Source organism: Mauremys reevesii, linkage group 1, assembly GCF_016161935.1.
Source record: "Mauremys reevesii isolate NIE-2019 linkage group 1, ASM1616193v1, whole genome shotgun sequence".
NCBI classification, from domain to species: Eukaryota; Metazoa; Chordata; order Testudines; family Geoemydidae; genus Mauremys; species Mauremys reevesii.
Window position 1 is genome coordinate 32654667 of NC_052623.1, and position 20558 is coordinate 32675224.

At 39.7% G+C, this 20558-nt stretch overlaps 1 protein-coding gene and 1 non-coding gene across 8 annotated transcripts in view; both read left to right on the forward strand.

Annotated features, from left to right (window-relative positions):
* The window catches only part of CEP295 (centrosomal protein 295), a 55579-nt gene that overhangs the window by 24230 nt on the left and 10791 nt on the right, over nt 1–20558 (forward strand). For all 7 annotated transcript variants that reach the window (XR_005586255.1, XM_039495077.1, XM_039495085.1 and 4 more), the window contains exons 12-22: nt 4163–4372; nt 5199–5296; nt 5427–6552; nt 8340–8517; nt 8664–8816; nt 12675–12893; nt 15920–16029; nt 17052–17196; nt 18332–18577; nt 19372–19526; nt 19814–19979. Coding sequence is in view for 6 of the 7 variants with exons in the window: in XM_039495077.1 (XP_039351011.1) it covers nt 4163–4372; nt 5199–5296; nt 5427–6552; nt 8340–8517; nt 8664–8816; nt 12675–12893; nt 15920–16029; nt 17052–17196; nt 18332–18577; nt 19372–19526; nt 19814–19979 (2806 nt within the window). In the remaining variant the exon portion in view is untranslated. The remainder of the gene's footprint in view (nt 1–4162; nt 4373–5198; nt 5297–5426; nt 6553–8339; nt 8518–8663; nt 8817–12674; nt 12894–15919; nt 16030–17051; nt 17197–18331; nt 18578–19371; nt 19527–19813; nt 19980–20558) is intronic.
* Nucleotides 16720–16802, forward strand: LOC120396144. The gene has a single exon (XR_005593011.1). It is a non-coding gene; the product is annotated as a small nucleolar RNA U2-19 (small nucleolar RNA).

The window sequence follows — 20558 nt, forward strand, 5'->3', positions numbered from 1 at the left end:
CTGAGCCTCTTGGGTAGGGTTGTCTGCTGCTTCTGCCAGTTCAGGCCCACTGGTGCCCTCTGGCGTTGGATTGTAGATGGGCTTGCAAGTGCTGGAGTCAGTGCTGGCAACGGTTCTGGTGCTGGTTGCTTTTCCAGTTCCAGTTCTGGGACTGGATGCACTATGGCTGTTTCAGTTGTTGGCAGGGAATCCGGTTCCACCACCTCGGTCTGGGTCTTTGGTAACACAGACGGGGCCCTGGTGGACGGCTCGAGAACAGGGATGGGTGTGGAAGCTTGCTTGGCCTGGCTGCATGTGACCATTCCCACCCTCTTGGCCAGCTTCACATGGTTGGCCAAGTCTTCCCCCAGTAGCATGGGGATGGGATAATTGTCATAGACTGCAAAAGTCCACATTCCTGACCAGCCCTTGTACTGGACAGGCAACTCAGCTGTAGGCAAGTTTACTGATTTTGACGTGAATGGGTGAACTGTCACGTGGGCCTCTGGGTTGATGAATTTAGGGTCCACGAAGGATTGGTGGATAGCTGACACTTGTGCCCCCGTGTCTCTCCACGCGATAACCTTCTTTCCGCCCACTCTCAAGTTTTCCCTTTGCTCCAAGGGTATTTGAGAGGCATCTGTGCCTGGGGATCTTTGGTGTGATTGTGGTGTAATGAACTGTAATCGGTTGGGGTTCTTGGGGCAGTGAGCCTTTGTGTCCCAGTTCATTACATTTAAAACATCGCCCAGCTGACTGGTCACTGGGACGAGGTGGGTTGCTGGAGACTGGTGGGGTGGGACAGTAGGGTGTCTGGGGCTTTCCTTGGGTTGTAGGTGGGGTCTTGGGTTGTCCCCGGTGATATTCGCTCCCCTTGCTAGTAGTTTTTTTTGTTTGTTTGTTTGTTTTTCTTTTCTGCCACTTCCTCCCATCTGGCTCCAATCACCCCTGCCTCGGTTACAGTTTTGGGCTTCCCATCTAGGATGTACCTTTATTTCCTCAGGAACACCCTCTAAGAACTGTTCCATTTGCATTAGGAAGGACAGCTCTCCCAGAGAGTTAGCACTTGCTCCTGATATCCAGGCCTCCCAATTCTTTTCAATGTGGTAGGCGTGTCGGGTAAATGACACGTCGGGTTTTCACCTTAGGGCTCTGAACCGCCGACGGGCATGCTCAGGTGTCAGCCCCATTCTGATTCTGGCCTTGGTTTGAAAAAGTTTATAATCGTTCATTCATTCCTTAGGCATTTCAGCCACCACCTCTGCTAAGGGTCCACTGAGCTGTGGCCTCAGCTCTATCATGTACTGGTCTGTAGAGATGCTGTACCCAAGGCAGGCCCTTTCAAAGTTTTCTAAGAAGGCCTCAGTATCATCACCTGCCTTGTAGGTGGGGAATTTTTGGGGATGGGAAACGGTACCTGGAGAAGGGTTGTTAGGGCTGGCTGGGGCATCCTGCCTAGCCCTTGCTAAGTCCAGTTCATGCTTTCTCTCTTTTTCCTTTGCCTCCATTTCTATTTGTTTCATCTCCATAGCTCTCCGGTGGTCAGCCTCTTTGGCTCTCTCTTCTTTCTCTCTCTTTTTCTTTCTCTTCCATATCTCTCTTGTGGGCAGCTTCTTCCCTGTCTGTTTCTGCATCAATTAGTTCCATCCGTCTCCTATATTCGTTGTTTTTCTCTGTTGCTTCCAGCCTAGCCAGTTCTAGTTTGTTAGTTGCTCCACTGGTACTCATTTTCCTGCTTTCTTGTGCTGGCCACACCCATCTGCAGTTCACTGAAACTGGGATGTATTCAGCTCAGGGCTGTTTGGTTAACAGAGACTTTCTAACTAGCTATACCCCAGAGGTAGAAAGAAAGAAAAACAATTCAGCTTGTAAATTCCTTTTGCTGGCTGTTTGCTCACAGCTTGAAGCCTTCTCTTAACAAAGACCCTTGTTGAGTTTTTTTAACACCTCTGCCTTCAGGCTGCTTTCTAAGCAGCTAGAAAGGAGGGGAAAAAAATCCTTTTTGGTTCCTAAAAAATCCCTCACCGCTGCTCACCATGTCAAGGTTCCTTCCCCACTCTGAACTTTAGGGTACAGATGTGGGGACCTGCATGGACACTTCTAAGCTTAATTACAAGCTTAGATCTGGTAACACTGCCACCAGCAAGAATTCCAGTGTCTGGCACATTCCCTGTCCCCCCAAAACTTTCCCCTCCCTGGATAGCCTTGAAGCTTTTCCACCAAGTCCCTGGTGATACCGATCCAACCCCTTGGATCTTAACACAAGGAGAAATTAACCATTCCCTCCTCCTTTCCCCCACCAACTACCCAATTCCCTGGGATCTTAAAACAAGAAAGGAAAAAAAAATCAATCACGTTCTTAAAAAGAAAACTTTTAATTAAAGAAAAAGAAAGGTAAAAATCATCTCTGTAAAATCAGGATGGAAAATTATTTTACAGGGTAATCAGATTCTTATGACCCAGAGGAACCCCGCTCCTCCCCGCCTTAGGTTCAAAATTACAGCAAACAGAGGTAAAGTCCTCTCAGCAAAAAGGAACGTTTACAAGTTGAGAAAACAAAAAGAAGACTAACACGCCTTGCCTGGCTATTACCGTATTGTCCCGAGTATAGGCCGCACTTTTTTCCCCTAATGTGAGTGTTTAAACTAAGGGTGCGGCCTACAATCGGGACAATAGCCGCGGCGGGAGCCCAGAGCCTTTTAAATCCCAGCCGCGTCCGGGACTCAGAGGGCTCTGGGCTGCCCCAGCTGTGTCCCGGCCCCACGCACCCGCCTCTGCCGGCCCTGGCCTCGCGCTGCCCAGCTCCAGCTCCGGCCGCGTCCCCGCCCCCCCCAGCCCCAGCCCCGCGTACCTGCCTCCGCCGGCCGCGTCCCCGCCTCCCCCACCGCCCAGCTCCGGCCCCGCATCCCTTCCCGGCCGCCCTACTCTGGCCGGCCAGCTACCTGGCTCTGGCCATCCGGCTCCCACCACATCCTCCAGCTCCGGGCTCCGGTGCGTGACTCCTGCCCCGGCCCAGCATCCCGGGGCTCCTGGCTCCAGCCGTGGCCGGACTGTAGTGCCGCCAGCCACATCCAGGCAGCGCAGTAAGGGGGCAGGGAGGGGGTGTTGGAGAGAGGGCAGGGGAGTTCGGGGTGGGGGGGTGGATAGGGGTTGGGGGTCAGAGGGCAGGGAACAGGGAATTGAATAGGGGCACGGGTCCTGGTGGGGCAGTTAGAAAGGATCAGGGGATGGATGGGGCGGTGGGAGGCAGTCAGGGGCAAAGGTTCCAGGGGGGCTGTCAGGGGACAGAGAAAAGGGGTGGTTGGATGGGGCAGGGGTCCCTGGGGTGGGGGGAGGTGTCAAGGAACGCGGGGGGTTGGATGGGGCAGGAGTTCGGGGGGGGGGCCCATGATCCCTAACCCTAAGAACATTTGCTAATGTTGTTGATTGTTGTGCAGGGGAGAGGGTGAGAACTGTTCCCATCAGTCTCCTTGTTGTCCATTCCTTTTCCCTTCTTTATTTACAGTATAACTACAAAATAGTTTTCAATATTTCTGAGTATATAACATATGCCGTCAAAAGCAGGACTACCAAAAGTGTTAAAAATACTGGTACATGTCTTCCTATTCATTAAATAAAATACTGTTTTACTGTTCTACTAATGTGTATATTTTCTTTAAGTTAAAAAAAGTTAAAAATTTAATTTTTTTTAAAATAGCACCAAACTTTAAGGGTGTGGCTTATAATCAGGAGTGGCCTATACTCGGAACAATACGGTACTTACAAGTTTGAAACATGAAAGATTGATTCAGAAAGATTTGGAGAGCCTGGATTGATGTCTGGTCCCTCTCAGTCCCGAGAACGAACAACCCACAAACAAAGAGCACAAACAAAAGACTTCCCTCCACCACGATTTGAAAGTATCTTGTCCCCTTATTGGTCCTCTGGTCAGGTGTCAGCCAGGTTTACTGAGCTTCTTAACCCTTTACAGGTAAAAGAGACATTAACCCTTAACTATCTGTTTATAACAGAAGCTGTTCATACCCATAATCATTTTCGTTACCCCTTTTTTTTGTTCCTTTTCCATTTCTAATGTATCTTTTGTGAGGTTTCGCTGCAAGTCATTTGAGACATAAGAATTAACTATGTTTTATGCTTCTGTCATTTAATTCTGGAGAATCACTGTAGTATTTCTGTGTGATAGATAGAGCGAATAGAGCAACAAAAACAGCAGCAGCTAATTTTGCTTAAGCAAATTGAAGAAAAGAGAATATGCTTAGAGGCAGAGTTCCTGAAGGTCCAAATGCAGGCTCAGCTGGAGGAAATAAAGAAAAAAGAGCAAGAGGAGAAAACTGCGAGTGTTGAGCTGCATCCTGATCCACTTATGAACCAACAGAGGGAAGTGGAACAGAAGGTAAAGTAAGAACACTTTGTATCACAATTCAGAGAGCTGATTCCCATTACTAAATTGGAGCAACTGTTTAAACTTTATTTTCAACTTGTGTGCCATGAGGCAGGATTTCCTGGCTCCACAATGTATTTGTGCTAATGTGTAAGCACTGATTCACTTGACATCCACAGACTTCGGGTATTGATTTATTTCTGCAGGATTTTAGGACATTGCTCATAGAGGCTAGAAAATGTTTATGCACAAAAAGCAAGGTCATGTGGCTGACTTGTGCAGTGAGTTGTATCATTATCTTCTATGCAGAAATGCATGGGAAAAGAGAAACTAGTTTTTTTTTCTCTTTTAAATCTGCCTTTTTGACTACATAGAAGCCCCAAACAAGGGGAGGGGGAGATGAGAGAGAATATGGAAAGGGTATGGTCTAATGGTTGCTCTTAAGTGATCTTGAGGCATCTTCTTTCTAGACCCCATCCACCCCTTAAAGTGCAGCTATCTTGGATCATTGGTCCCATAGTCTGTGGCAGGACCCTTGTACCTCTCTGAAATAAGCTGCAGATCAACTGTGAGCATCATTAACTTCCACAGTATGTGCTAGTGTGTAATACCAAGTTGGCAGGAGAGAATGTAGCTTTAGACCAGCTGCTCTAGGAACTGCACCCCAGCTCCACTGCCTCAGGCTGAAATGTCACGGACCCCAAACAAGCACTAACTAGTGCAGAGTGGCTTCTGCTGGCTTGAGAGTAAGAGTGAACATGCTGCCTAGCATTAATCTTATTTAATATGTTTTATACTTGTTGGACTTTTCCCACCTAAACAATTTGTTTCCTGTTAGACTGAAACTGCTGCAGTGCCAGGAACTAGCAGTTCTAATGAAGAAAATGATATACAGATGATTCGTAACTATCAACAATGTCTTCTACTGCAAAACAGGTATTTTCCCCATGTAAAATTAATATCTTGGCTGGATTGTTTGAGAATTATTTTGTAACTGAAATCTGTTCCAGTAATGAAAACTGTCTTCATGCTACACAGGAAAGAAATGTTTTTGTTTTTGTTTTAGATTGCACAAACAGTCAGTTGAAGAAGCCAGAAAACAGTTGCAGGAATATCAGAATAAGTTGAAGCAAAGATATCCATCTATTTCTATGCCATTAGGCTCTGCAGTTACATTGCAGTCAAGATTTATTAACTTAAAACCTACTACCTGTGAATCAGTTTTACAAATGTGTGGACCCACAGTGCTTCATAGAGATCATCCATCAGCTAACCAGTCATCTGTACAAGATCATGTACAAGAATATGCTCCGCCATTAAACACACATTCAAGAACACATTTTGTGTTGGAAAAGCCATTTGAACAGAGAGATGACGAGCAAAGGCATAACATGGGCTCTAGTAGACAGATACAATCTACAGAGGCCTCACAGTCAGAGCAAAGGCAGTTTCATTTGCCACAACAGAATTACCCTTCACAAGGACAGATGGAAATATTGGGTCCTTCTGGTAATCAGGTGAGAGACTTGTCAGAATCCCAGAAGCTGCCTGGGTCAGTCATGATGACTTCACAAGATGCTTCAGTTATGATGCAAACAGAGGCGCATATACAACGGGACAGTTCAGCTTTGCCCACAGAAGAGTCATCAAGAACCTTGGGTCTTGATAAAAAGTCAGTAATGTCTCAGAGAATGCCAAACCTACTAATAGAGACAGAAACACAAAAACAGCCTCAGCTTATAGTTCTTGATACGGCAGCCTCAGAGGGGTCTCTGATAGCTCAGGCTGCATCATTTGATTCTTCAGAATACCAGCAGGTACCTACAGAGAGCAGCATAAAAACAACCTTTGAACAAACTCTCCCCCAGGCTTTTCAACATCTTACTTCATTATTTCCTGATGAATCTGAGACGGGGGCAATCCAGGAGTCCTTGGCATCCAAAAATGGAGGTGCATCTTTGTTAAATTATTCCAATATACTAAAGTTAAGAGAGAGAGTGCTAGCTTCTTCAGAGAGCATCCAAGCTCAGCAAGACCATTTGAAAGAACTGCAAGAGCAACTGGATGTACAAAGAGAAGCTCTTCTTTCTAGGCAGAGAATGCAGGAAGAACTGCTTTTACGTAAGCAGGCTATATTAAAGGAACAGATGCAGAGACAACAAGAGGCTTTGAAGGATTTTCTTAATAAACAGGTATGTTTTGTAAATGTATTATAATGAGCTGTCTGCTAGTAAGTGTCCAGGCTACAGAATGGACTTTGCCAGTTAGCAGAGTTCCCCAGGTAGTGTGCAGACTTTGCGGATGTGCATTTGTCCTTTACTGAAACCAAGTGATCTGTGACCTATGTGATCTGTAAGCAGTGGCTCTGTTAGACGAGCCATGGGAGCCTCTCTGTCCAACCATACAGGAACTTTGCTAAGCTTGTTTAAATTGAACTCTGAATGTAGTGTTCATTGAAGTAGTTACCATTTCTGAAATATTTGGAAGCATCATTCTTCAGCTTTACAATCTTTAAATGATAGCGCTAACATTAAGGGTATAATGAACGCTTCTGTCAGGTAAATTGTTTTAAAAAACTGAGCTGTGCTTTTTACACTTGCAAACAGGAAAATTGGTTTTAAAATTGCTTATATTGGCTGCCTTCTGTTTTGTTAAATTGTTTCTGAATAGCAGTAACACTCTCAGACTTTGAATTGTTTTTTAACCACTTAGATATATAAAATAACTTCTGTTCATTTTACAAATGAAATTTAAAAATGAAATTCACATTTGTAAAGGCTGATCTGTTTCAAAAGGCAACTTTCCTGTTCTGCATCTCAATTCTAACCTTGTTTGAATTTACGGCTTCTCCTGAGCAGGCAAAAAGCTATGGTGTGATTTTTGAGATATGGACAAATATCCATTAAGGAATAGGTTGGGGTACTCATAATTGTCACTGGTAATCTAAGAAAAACTCTCTCCCCAACCCTCTAACTATGGGCCTTTTCTAAAGGTTTTCTTTGCTGAATTTTCCTTTTTGGGGGAGGTTGGGGGCGTGGGGGGGAAGAGGGTGGTGGCAAAGATCAAATTGTCTATGAACAAAGCTACCATTGATTGAAATTTATATGAATTTACAGAATCAAGTTCATGTACTAAAATTCCCAGCCTGCCTATTTTTTCCCACTATAAAACTTGTCCATAAAGTCACCTAAGGGATCTCTTTAGTTACCATTTTAAGATTAGACTTGGATGAACATTTTTCAGTAGATAGTAAATTTGCTGAAAACTACATGTTCGGGGTAACTAAAACTATTCAAGGTAAGATTGAATTCAGCTAATAGTTCATTGGAATAAAAAGTGACTTTTTTTTTTAAATGAGCTGTTTTGACATTTCATTTTGAAATAACCCATTTTATTTAAGCAAGAAACCAAAATAGTTCAGTTTTGGTTCAAAATGAACTTTTTTTTTTCCCCTACGTATTTTGGGTCAGCCACTGAACCAAAAACTCAGTTATTTGCTCAGCTCTATCCAATATAGTCCACAATATCTTCAAGTTAAGCAAGTCTCTTTATAGAAGCTGGCTATACAAAAACTCTTTTTTGCCTTATTTTATTTAAACTTGTCTAGAACACTAGGCATCATAAAGAATGACTTCACACTGCTTTCGCTCCCTGCCTTTCATTTGTGCAGTTTTCAGAGAAGTAAAATCCCTGTCATTGGTAACTGAGAAGTAAGTAGAAATATTATTTCAGGACTTGATCCTTCAAGAAACAAAGTATTTTGGCCCAATTCAGCAAAACTCTTAAACACACAAGTGATTAACTTTTAACAAGTACTTACATGCTTAAATATTTTGCTGCGTTGAGCTCTTAGAACCTTTTCTCTTTTCATCTTCTGGAAAGTGCTGATGTATAGTGTATTTGGCACACATGGAAAAAATAGAGGTTTAGTAAAATGGGTGTGAAAATTATCTTAGCCACTGTTACTTCCTCTTTTAAGGCAGAAGAATCTGTCACGTACAGAGAGATGACAGAAACACAGAAATCTGACCACTTCAATCTGATGACTTATCTGTTCGAAGATGCAGAAAATAAATCTCAAGAAGTTAATTGTGGTGATGTGAACAAATATGAAAATAGATTGCTTTCACAAAGCATCAGTCAAGCTGAGCAAATCGGTGAGGCCGTATATCATATTATAATGCTGCTGTTCACTTTTTCAATTATAACTGGTTTCTTTTTTCTCTTACCTCAAATTGGATCTTCAACTGCTTATAGTATGTTACAAATATGTAAATTGCAGAACATTATTTTTATATTACAGAACAGTCTCAAAGAATTCTGGGAAGAGAACAGAGATGGCGAACTTCAAAACCGCCTCTGGCTAAAATCAAGTTAGGGCTCGATTTGGAACAACATGAACTAAGTGTAATACCAGAGCTAGACACGCCAAGGAGTGACAAAGTTTCTTTTACAGGTAAAAAAAACAAAAAAACACTAGATGTTCTGGTTTGCTTGAAATATAATTCCTGAAGTAAAAATAACCGTTTTTTTTCTTTGACTTTGAGGGGTTGAGGGTGAAGCAGTGGTCTCAGCTGTAGCTTTATTGAGGTTCAAGTATTTATTTTGTATTTATATAGCAACAAAAAGCATACTGTATTATTTACAGTTAACCGGTGCCTTTCTTGGAGAAATTACAATCTAAATACAGACTTAAAAGGGAAATTACATGGAATTTAATTTCAGGGGCTTGGTTATCCTGTTGGTTATTTGCATGCCCCTCCCAGTGCAGTATGATTGGATGATCAAGCCCTATATTTTTATATTAAGGGATTCCTTTCAGAATGAAGGTTAGTGACTTTAAAAATAAAATATGGAATATCTAAAATCTTTCAACTGTTCATTTTTTGAGATTTCATCTGAAACATGCAGCTTCAGTGTAAGTGTTCCCTTACGAATTGTCTTTGAGGTAGTTTTGCTGCATAGAAATTCTACAGATGTTAGGTGCTGTACAGCAGTGGTGGGTTGCTAGAACATACACAGAATATGCAACAGCAACAAAATTAAGGGATGGTGTCAAATTGCTACAGAACTTCTAATAAGCTTGTTGTAAGGTTCATTTAGGAAATACTGTAATATAGTAACAATCAAGGGGAAGATGACAATTTACATTTTCAGACTGTAGTGTGAATACCTTCTATAGTTATAAGTAACACCCTAGAGAACTAATACTGAAAACAGGTGGATGAAGCTTTTTTTTTTTTTTAAACAATTAATTAACAAAATCGTCCAAATCACAGGACTTGGTAGTGACAGGGGACTTCAACTACTCATACATCTGTTGGGAAAATAATAAGTCAGGGCACGGATTATCCAACAAATTCTTGGAATGCATTAGAGACAACTTTACAGAAGGTGAAGAAAGTAGGGAAGAGGCTAGTCTTGATTTGATTCTGACAAACAGGGAGGAACTAGTTCAGAATTTAAAGGTGAAAGGCAGCTTGGGTGAAAATGGAATCATTAACTCTTCATTTCATGATCAAGGAATAATAGGAGGGAAAACATCAGAATAAAGAAAATGGATTTTAAGAAGGCAGACTTTAGCAAACTCAGAGAATTGGTAGATAAGATCCCGTGGGAAGCATGTCTAAGGGAAGTTGGCAGTATTTTAAAGAAACATTATTAAAGGCACAAGAGCGAACTATCCCAGTGAATAGGAAAGATAGGGAAACCACTGTGATTTAACCAGGAGATCATCAGTGACCTCAAATGCAAAAAAGTGTCATACAGAAAGTGGAAACTAGGTCAAATTATGGAGGCTGATTATAAAATAACACAAGCATGTAGGAACAAAATTAAAAACAAGACCACCACCAAGTTCCCCAATGAGGAGGGAAAGACAATACCAGGAAATGCAGCAACGTATTACGTTTTTTGTTTTGGTTTTTACCAAGAAAGTTAGCAGCATTGGATGATTAACATAGTGAACATCAGTGTAAATGGGGTCAGATGTGAGGCTAAAATAGGAAGAGAACAAGTTAAGATTGACTTTGCCCTAGTCTACACTACAGAGAGAGCTGTCTTGAATCGACCAAATGTCAACCTAACTCTGTATGTGTCAACGCTAAGATTTCATCCTCACGATGTAACTCACCTGCTGCACTGACTTTATGCCACTCATGGAGGTGAAGTTATTGAGTCAATGTCGATGTAGTTATGTCGATGCAGTGTCAGTATAGACACTGGATTGCTTACATCAGATGTTGCTAGCTTTCAGAATTCTTCCCAAAAAGCCAAACAGGGACAGTTGAATCGGTGCAAGTACTCCTGGTGAGGACACACCACTGACACAAGGAGCAAAGCATAGATATGCACAACCAATGTAATTGCTGTGGCAGTTGTATGCTGACGTAAGTTAGGTGGACTTAATTTTCTGGTGTAGACATGCCTTTAGACAAGTTAGATGTCTTCAAGTTGGCAGGGCCTGATGAAATACATCCCAGAATACTTAAGGAACTGTCCGAGAAGATCTCTGAAGCATTAGTGATTATCTTTGAGAACTCATGGACGATCGGAGAGATCCCAAGGACTAGAAAAGGGCAGATATAGTACCTTTGTATAAAAAGGGGAATATAGACCAGTCGTCTTAACTTTGGTAGTACCCAGAAAGAGAATGGAGCAAATAATCAATTTGTAAGCACCTAGAAGAAAATAAGGTGATAAGTAAGTCTACATGGATTTGTCAAGAACAAATCATGTCAAACCAACCTATTATCCTTATTTGGCAGGGTAACACCTTGGGGATCAGGGGAAGCAGTAGATGTGATACATCTCAAATTTAGTACAGTATTTAATAAGTCTCTCACATGGACTTCTCAAACAAGCTAATTAAATATAGCTTAGACAAACCTACTGTAAGATGGGTGCACAACTGGTTGGAAAAGAGTACTCAGAGTAGTTTGACTTGTTCACACTTGAGCTAGAAGGGCATATTGTGTGCGTTCTCGCAGAGATCTGTCATAGCTTCACTATTCAGTATCTTCATTAAAATGATTTGGATAATGGCATAGAGAGTACAGACAATACCAAGCAGGAAGGGGTTGCAAGCGCTTTGGAGGAAGGGATTAGAATTCAAAAGGATTTTGACAAACTGGAGAAATGGTCTGAAATAAATAGGATGAAATTCAAGAAGGACAAATGGTAAATACTGCACTTAAGAAGGAATAATCAATTGCACAAATACAAAGTAGAAAATGACTGTCTAGGAAGGAGTACTGCAGAAAAGGATCTGGGGTATAGTGGATCAGAAACTAAATGAGTTGTCAATGTAATACTGTTGCAAAACAAGTGAATATCCTTTTGAGATGTATTAGCAGGAGTGTTGTAAGCTAGACACAAAAAGTAATTCTTACACTCTACTCAGCACTAGAAAGACCTTAACTGGAGTATTGTTGTCCAGTTCTGGGCACCACACTTGGGAAAATATGTGGACAAACTGGAGGAAGTCCAGAGAAGAGCAACAAAAATGATTTAAAGGTCTAGAAAACATGACCTGCAATGAAAAATTGAGCTTGTTTAGCCTGGAGAAGAGGAGACTGAGGGGGGAACATAACAGCAGTCTTCAAGTACGTAATAGGTTGTTATAAAGAGGAGGGTGATAAATTGTTCTCCTTAACCACTGAGGACAGGACAAGAAGCAATGGGCTTACATTGCAGCCAGGCAGTTAGGTTAGACATTAGGAAAAACTGTCAGGGTAGTTAAGCACTGGAACAAATTGCCTAGAGAGGTTATTGAATCTCCATGGGTGGAGTTTTTTAAGAGCAGGTTAGAAAAACACCTGTCATGGATGATCTAAATAATACCGAGTCCTTCCTCTATGTAGAGAACTGGACTAGGTGACCTCTCAAGGTCCCTTTCAGGCCTACATTTTTATGATCGGAAACAATATTTCTCTTTATGTACTTTGAACATTTGATAATACTTCGTAGATTGTCTGTTTCACTGTTATTTCTCCTGAAAAGTCAGGTAGCTTCCTTAATTGCTTAGGTCTTTCAAAACTAGGAAAACCTGGTTCTAAATCTACACAAATGGGCAGAGGGACTCAGTAAATTAGTTTTAATTTTTTTAATTGACTAGATTTCAAGTTCACAGTATCGCTTTAAATTAAACCTAGAAATTAAATGCATTTTAGCAAGTGCTAAACATTTCAATTGAAATAGAACACAAATTCAGTACTGTATTTCTGTAGTACAAAATGCACATTTCAACACAGCACGTCTTTTTATGGAACATTACCTCTTACCTCTAATAAATAAATAATTCTTTCAAATTCAGATAAGACAGATTCCGTTGGTGGAGAAGCTTCTCTCATTTCATCTGTGGAAGAGCTAGTGTCTGGCATGTGCAACAGTGAATCGGTTCATGAAGAAAGAGACTTATCCATAGCAAAATTCAAAGAACAAGGTTCTAGTGAGAATCCAAGATACACTAACCAACTAAGTAGTTCATGGCATGAAAGGCTGATGGTGGATGCTAGTAGTTCACATGAGCCAGGTGGGAGAATCCATCTTTTTTAAGGTATATGTAGTTATTTTAACATAGTTAAAGAGCTGTATATTTTACAATGTCTGGCCTGCTTTGTTAGAGGATGTACAGAGGGTCTGAAGAGTGTGTGTGTGTGTGTGAGAGAGAGAGAGAGAAGCTTGACTCTACATACATTTAAATGTAATATTCTGTTTTATAGATCGTATTTTAGGGAGTTTTCCTTGTATTTATTGTATGGTGATTTCCTCAAGGAACCAAACAACTTATCAGATGGGTGGTAATTGTGGTCTTTGATGCTTTCATCCCTGTGGTCCTGGATTTCAGGACTGAATTTGGTACTCCTGCCAACCATATATTTTCTTTTTACTAACTCTGGTTTTAATAAGATAGTGACTAAAGATACTTTTTTTAAAAAAATCTGAATGTGTATGGGGTAGGCAAATTATATATAGCTGTGTTGTATAGTATTTTGGTTTAAAATAGTAACTAGATTTTATATAAAAACACCTTAAATTTTCCAGCCTTAAGCGCCATTCCATGTTCATCTGCTCAGCCCTGCTAGTATTGTTCCAGATGTGATTTTACTTCCACATTGTTATCCCTGTCAGAGCTGCTAACCAAACATTGTTCCTTTTCTGATCCATTTTCATTTTGCCCAGCTATCCACTTTTAATCCAAAATACCTGCCCATAAAGGCATTATTGCAGGTTGGATTGTCATGTTGGTGTCAGTTTAGGAACCTAGCTTGAAACATGCCTCTTGACTTAGCTCTGAAGGGTTTGTCTCCCTGCTTATCCCAGCCAATCTTGGGATTTTTTTTTCATGTTTCTCATGGAGCAGCTTCTTGACTGGAGCTTTGTCTTAGAAATGTTTATTCAAATCCTTATTACTAGTTTACAACAACAGTACTTCCAGTGAATAAATAAGATGTATTCTGGCTTTAATTTTGCAAAAATACTCACTTTCATTGCCACAGTGTAATAGCCAGCATATTGAAGTATAAGAATCTCTTACAGGATGCTGGAGGCTGTGGGAGATAATTGGTTTTTGAGTGGGTCAAACCAAGAAAACTAGTGCTTTTGCAGTTTCTGTTGCCATCTTCCAAATACTGTGTTCTTCACTACTGTAACTAAGCAATGAGATCAGGATAAACTTCTCTTTGCTAACTCCACAGAGATCAGCAATTCATTTGGCCTAGGATGTGAAATTGTGATGTATTCATCCCTATGTTAATATCACAAGAATAAACAGACATTAGTGCTATACACTAATGCAACACATTTTTTTTTTCAATTATAGCATAGTTTTTTAAAAGTTAGAAGGCAATATTAGATCACCTGGTCTAACTTCCTGTATATCAGAGGCTGTTAAATTTCACCCCATCACGCCTGCATTGAGCCCAACAATTTGTGTTTGACTACAGCATTGGTTCTCAACCTGCAGCCAATGTGACATCCTCAGGGCCATAGAGATAGTATTAGATGTGGCCCACGTAACACATTGTGCGCCACATACGCGGCCCATGATGGTGTATAGGTTGAGAACCACTGGACCTACATCATAACTTGTGTTTAGCTAAAGCATGTCTTCCAGAAAGGCATCCTGTCTTAGTCTGAAGACATCAAGAGATGGAGACTCCATCACTTTCCTTGGTAGTCTGCTCCAGCAGCTAATCGCCCTCACTGTTTAAAATTGTTTTTGCCTGGTTTCTAGTTTGAATTTGTCTGGCTTCAGCTTTGGTCTTTATTATGCCTTTCTACACTAGATTGAAGAATTCTTCAGCACCTGGTATTTGCTCTTTGTGAAGGACACATACACTGTAATCAAATCAAGTCTCACTCTTCTTTTTGATAAACTAAACAGTTTGAGCTCTGTCTCTCTGTAAGGCATTTTGAATAATGTTTGTGGCTTGTTTCTGTACCCTGTTCAATTTTTCAACATCTTGTTTAAAGTATTGTGCACAGTCTTTTGGTATCAGTCTCGCCAATGCCATATACACAGGTAAAATCACCTCCCTACTGCTACTTCCCTGCTTGCACTAGTCCATTTTGCCACAGCATCACACTGGAAACTCATTTTGAGCTACTTGTCCACTCTGATCTCTAAATCCTTTTCAGAGTCACTGCTTTTCAGAATATAGTCCTTCATGCTATAGATCGGGCTTGCATTCCTTGTTCCTAGATGTAGAACTTTGCATTTGACTGTATTAAATCACATTTTGTTTAAATGGGCCCATGTTACCAAGCGATCCAGAGCACTTGTATTACTGCCCTTTCCTGGTTATTTATCACTCCACCAATCTTCGTGTTATCTGCACCAGTCTTTGTGTTTCTATTTCAAAAGATTGGGAGGTGAGATCTGAGAGTCCTTTCTCTAACTGACCTCAAAGAGGGAGCTCTTGGCCTTCTAGGTCAGTGGTTCTCAACCTTTCCAGATTACTGTACCTCTTTCAGGAGGCTGGCTTACAAAATCAGACCTAACACGAAAGTGTCACAGCACACGATTACTGAAAAAGTGCTTCCTTTCTCATTTTTACCATATAATTATAAAATAAAATGACATTTTAGTTTGTACTGACTTTGTTAATGCTTTTCATGTAGCAGCCTGTTGTGAAACTAGGCAAATATCTAGATGAGTTGATGGACCTCTGCGTACCCCTAGGGGTACACATACCCCTGGTTGAGAACCACTGTTCTAGGTAACAGTTTTCTTTCTCTAACTTTTGATGTCATACTTCCCCCACTGATTAAGTTCTTCAGATAATATTTTGCAAAAAAGAGTGTATCCTTGGCATTTGTAAATTGTAGAAAAGCCAACTAAGGAGAAGCACTCTGTATTTACCAGTGCAATTACTGTTCTTGGAAGTAACACAGTGGCGCAGATAGTCTTTTATAGGTGATAAAGGAGAGGTAAACATGAACAGAAGTCAACAAGTTATATAGGAACTGAGGCAGCAGGATTAAGTATAGTTGCCATCTAGTGTTCAGAATTTGGTAGCGTTGGACTTTCAGCCATTTCCTGTTTTTGATTTACAGCCAAACCCAAGGATTCTGTTGTCATGGGTCAAGATTTACCAATTTATGCCGCTGACGTTGGAAGGGGAGTAATTAGAGATTCTGGGCCATCATTTAGACCTGATAGCACGGTTAGTTATACTGGAAATTAATATATCATGTCATTTAAAATAACCATACTACTTAAATTCTGCTGACTGTTTTAATATTTCCTAGACCTTTTTATTAACTTGAAATATGAGTTTGAAGGTGACCTGCAAAGTATTTTGCTGGGGGCAGGGAGAGTTTTGTTGTTTTATGATGTGTAAAACACACATGCAATTCTGCTTCCTTTTTCAGTAGAAATTCAGGTCTTGTTTGCCCTTTATTTCCTGCAAGTTTTCATAAACTACTAGAGAAGTGGTGTGAATATTACAAGTTTCTGAGTAACTGATAGATAAAAGGGTTTTAAGTCATTTAAACCTGTTGTGTTAACACTTTAAAAAGGACAGCAGCAAAATCTTTGAAACATTCAAATATCTTGTCCCTTTCAGTTCAGGACTAAGAGAGCACTTATTCCAGCTTTCCTGGTCTTCTAAGGATTTGTCCAGTAAAAACAGGGGAGAGAACTTTGTATCCCTGATATTTTTTACAATTTAAAACAAAGCAAAATTTCTAAAAAATAAAATAAACCTTTTCTGGCCCCATTTATATGACATAAAGAAGCAAAAAAGGCACAAACCCAGCAATCTTCCTTTGCATGTCACCTATAAAATAAACATGGAGGCTTTCCGATACTGCACTTCTGTTCCTCTGAGATCTGCTCTTTTATTATTGAAGTAGATCTGTGATGAGAAATAGCCAAATCTGAGCACCAGTAGATCACCTGGTTTACATGGTGTATGATCTATATACAGTTCTGGGAAGCAATATAATGGTTCTTGAGAATGTGGTTGTATGCCGTTGTGTGTGGGGGGGGGGAGGGGGTGTGTGTGTGTGTGTGCACATGCATGTGTGAGGAAATTTTACTGAGCAATGATGAACCTTTATTTTGTCTGACTCTTCAAATAATGAAGGTTTCTACACTTGAACTGAGCTCAGAATTAAGTGTTTATATTTTAAATAATTTGTCTTGTTCCTACGCAATGCTATAGTCATATTTTCTTGACCGTAGGTAGCACTTTCTAAAGGATGGACAACCAGTTTTGCTCCACAGGCTTGTGCACGAGAGGCAGCCTGTGATTATTTGTCTTCAACAACAATTTCCACTGGCAGTTTTTTAACCAGTGAAAAGTTGGACCTAAGCCCTGCTAACAGTGGTAAATATTTTTTTCTTATAAACTGGATTTTATTTACAATATTATAAAGGAAAATGAGTCTAATACTTTGACATTAGTGAGTTCCTCCGAAAGAAGATTGATTAATGTGAAACTTGACTTAAGCCTTGTTAATGTTGCCCTCTGAAATAGGGCATAAATAAAATGTAATGCATGTTCTATGGTTGTAACTTTATTTGACTTTCAAGTAAGCTAAACATATTAGCATGTTAACTACAACTGCAGTAGTTTTGGCAAATGGCAACTGATGTTACAAGTACTGTTGTCTGAAATACCTCAGGTTTTCAAGTTGGCAAAATTGAAAAAAGAAAACAAACTATGAAATGTTTATTCAGAAAAAAAAATTAACAATTTAGACGGCTAATCAGCACATACAGTAAATCTTTGCTCTTCTACAGCTATCTATGAGTTTCAGTATTACTTGACAGTTGGAACAGTGATCACAAACTTGAGATTTTTTCATAGCATACACTTTATAGCAAGCCTTAGAGGTCTGGTTTTATCAGGTCTGATCGTTTTTATATGTTCATAATTTTCTGGGAAAATCTCATTTGGGGAAGAAATTTCATGGTCTTGAGTTAGAGTGAATGTGAACGATATGACAAGTTAGTAAACATAAAACATGCACATCAGTGTGACCAGGTTATCATTGTGACTAACTTTTCTTTACTCTTTTTGAATACACTCTTCTGATTAAAGATTTCTCAAAATATTTAATAACACTTTTACTTGTCATGTTATGTAAATTTTTTAAAAGGCAAACTGGCACTGCCCTACGTAATGAGTGTTTAAGGATACACTAAAAAATTGAGAGGCGCTCGGATGCTGTAGCATTGCAGACCATATATGTGCCTGAGAGAGAGGGTAAAGATCTTCATCCTTTGAAGTTGCTAAGCTCCATTGAGCATTATATAATTAGGTATTGTCCATGTAGATTTATAGAAATTGCTGTTAAGTTTTATATGGGAGAGAATTGTGATAGAGGACATTTTAAAAAAAATCTTCAGTTTACATTGTTTCAAGGTTTATGCTGTCGAACAAAAGTTTATTTTCAGACAAGTTCACTTAAGTGGCTTATTTGCAAAACTGGGTGTCAGACTTATGGTTTATCTTCCAGAGTTGTCGTCTTCAAATAGTGCAGAGGATAGGATATTAAGAGAAACAGCAAGCAGCCCTTGGGACTCGTCAGCATCTCCAACACCTACCACTGCTCAGCAGAGGCAAGAGAATTCTTCTGAAGTTTCTGAATTTCATCTGCCTGCAGAAGAGAATTTTATCTCTAATAGAAGTCAAATTCAGCAGATCATAGACAAATATACGAAAGATTTGAACTGGTTACCTGAAAACAGTACATCTTTCCATGGTAATAACCTGTTTAGAATATGAAGACTGAATACAAGAACTAGAAGTATACTGTGAAAAGGAGTTTAACAAGAACATATATTTAATCTGTATTCAAATTTTAATTACATTTTGTTAATCACTAGATAATATTACATGTTGATGTTCCTTGTTCTGCTGATATTCTGCACCCTGTGGCCACATGCCAAAAGGATCAGAGGCCCAATTATATAGTCAGTTGCATATGTGCAACTCCCATTGCCTTCAGAGGAAGTTGTACCTGTGCAGCTGGTAGGATAATTGGGTGGTTTCAAGATATTTTTTTACCATTGATTTATCTCAGTCTGTAGTGGAAAACACACACATGCACAGCTAACAGTAAATAATAAATACTAGTATTTTAAACCAAATATGTTAAAGAAGATGAGATGTAATTTATATAGCATTTATTTATAGACCCTTGAAGTTTTTGTTAATACTCTGTGCCTTCAAATTAGAAGACTGTGCATGAAAGTATAACAATATGGTCATGAATTACTACTTAGCTTCAGCATTTTAGTTTGTCACTATCCCGGAATACTTGAAAGCAATCTTAGTTTTTACTTTTAAGAGTTGACTCAGCACAGCCTGTATGGGTATTGTATACACATGCATCACTTCAGAGATACAGTGATGTAGATAGCCTGTTTTAACACACAATACTTACAAAAACTATTTATAAACTTTTTAAGTCTTATGCATTACATTTATAGCACCTGAGCTGTAAGTGCCAGGTTTGCATTTTTTAAAAATAAATTTTCCACGTTTTTTTTAAAGCTCCATCAATTGGACTCGATTTTTCTGATATGGAAAGAAATTTCCCTAACTTTCAACATCAGCTTTTTCAGCCTTTGGAACCAAGTCCTGACTTTGATATCTCGTCATCCCTTTCTCAACATAGGATTTCTGAAGACAGCAAAGATTTTAGCAAGGTATTACACAAAGTTTTGAAATAAGGGAAGGCATGCAATTTATGTAAGGTTATAATGTTATGTGATTAGAAACTTAATCTTTTGACATTTTCAGAAAATACAGTGGCAAGTTTGTGTTTTTAATCTAGAACTGACAGTGTAGTTCACAATAATTTGCTTTTTGTGATAGAAATGGATCTGAAAGAAATGTTACAAATTACTGTTGCAGTTTTTCTCTTGCACTATATTTGAGAATATTTAACCATGATCAATAACTAAACTCTTTGCCTTGATTCTTCTGCCACTAGAGTTTAGCTTTCTCAATCCAAAGTCAAGACACATCTGTATTTCCTGAAGCCACGCCCTCTAACTTGAAAGCGAGAAGTTACAATCTGCATTCTTTTCTTAATACAAAGAAGCTAAACAATACTACATCACAAGCAGAAGAGTCAATTAAGGCAAATGTTACTCTGGGTATGGATCTGTTTTTAATGTCTAAACGTGAAGATTTATAGTTGTTTGGTCCCCTGCAATTGTGTTCTTTTGAAGTTAGTGAGACACTGCTAGCTGTTCGATATATACTCTGTCTTCTTTCCAATGTCATAGCTTAGCTCTTACTCTGTGCCCCCACTGCTATTGAACAAGACTGTGTCCACAGACCTGGTTCCTTAGTTTTTCTGCTGTTGGGTGACATTCCCAGGAATTACACAATCCAGTTCTTTGCCTTCCCAATTATTAAAATTGACTGACTTTGGTATACATTTCCTTTGAGAGCATATGTAATTTTTATATTTGGACCACTCTGTAATGTATAGGTACTGCTTATTTATTGATACAGTGCTCTCAACCAAAAGGAAAAAATGCTGTTAACATTTTAAAGCTGTGGGCACCCATTCTGTCTAACTCACCTTGCTGTCCCTGGGTATTGCAGAGATCCAAATGCAGAATGTATGATGCTCAATATCTAGACATAATAGTGATTTAAGGGTAGAATTTAAAATTGTAATTTTAGCTTAAATCATTAATTTTTCTTAATCTTTGTAAATTCCGTCT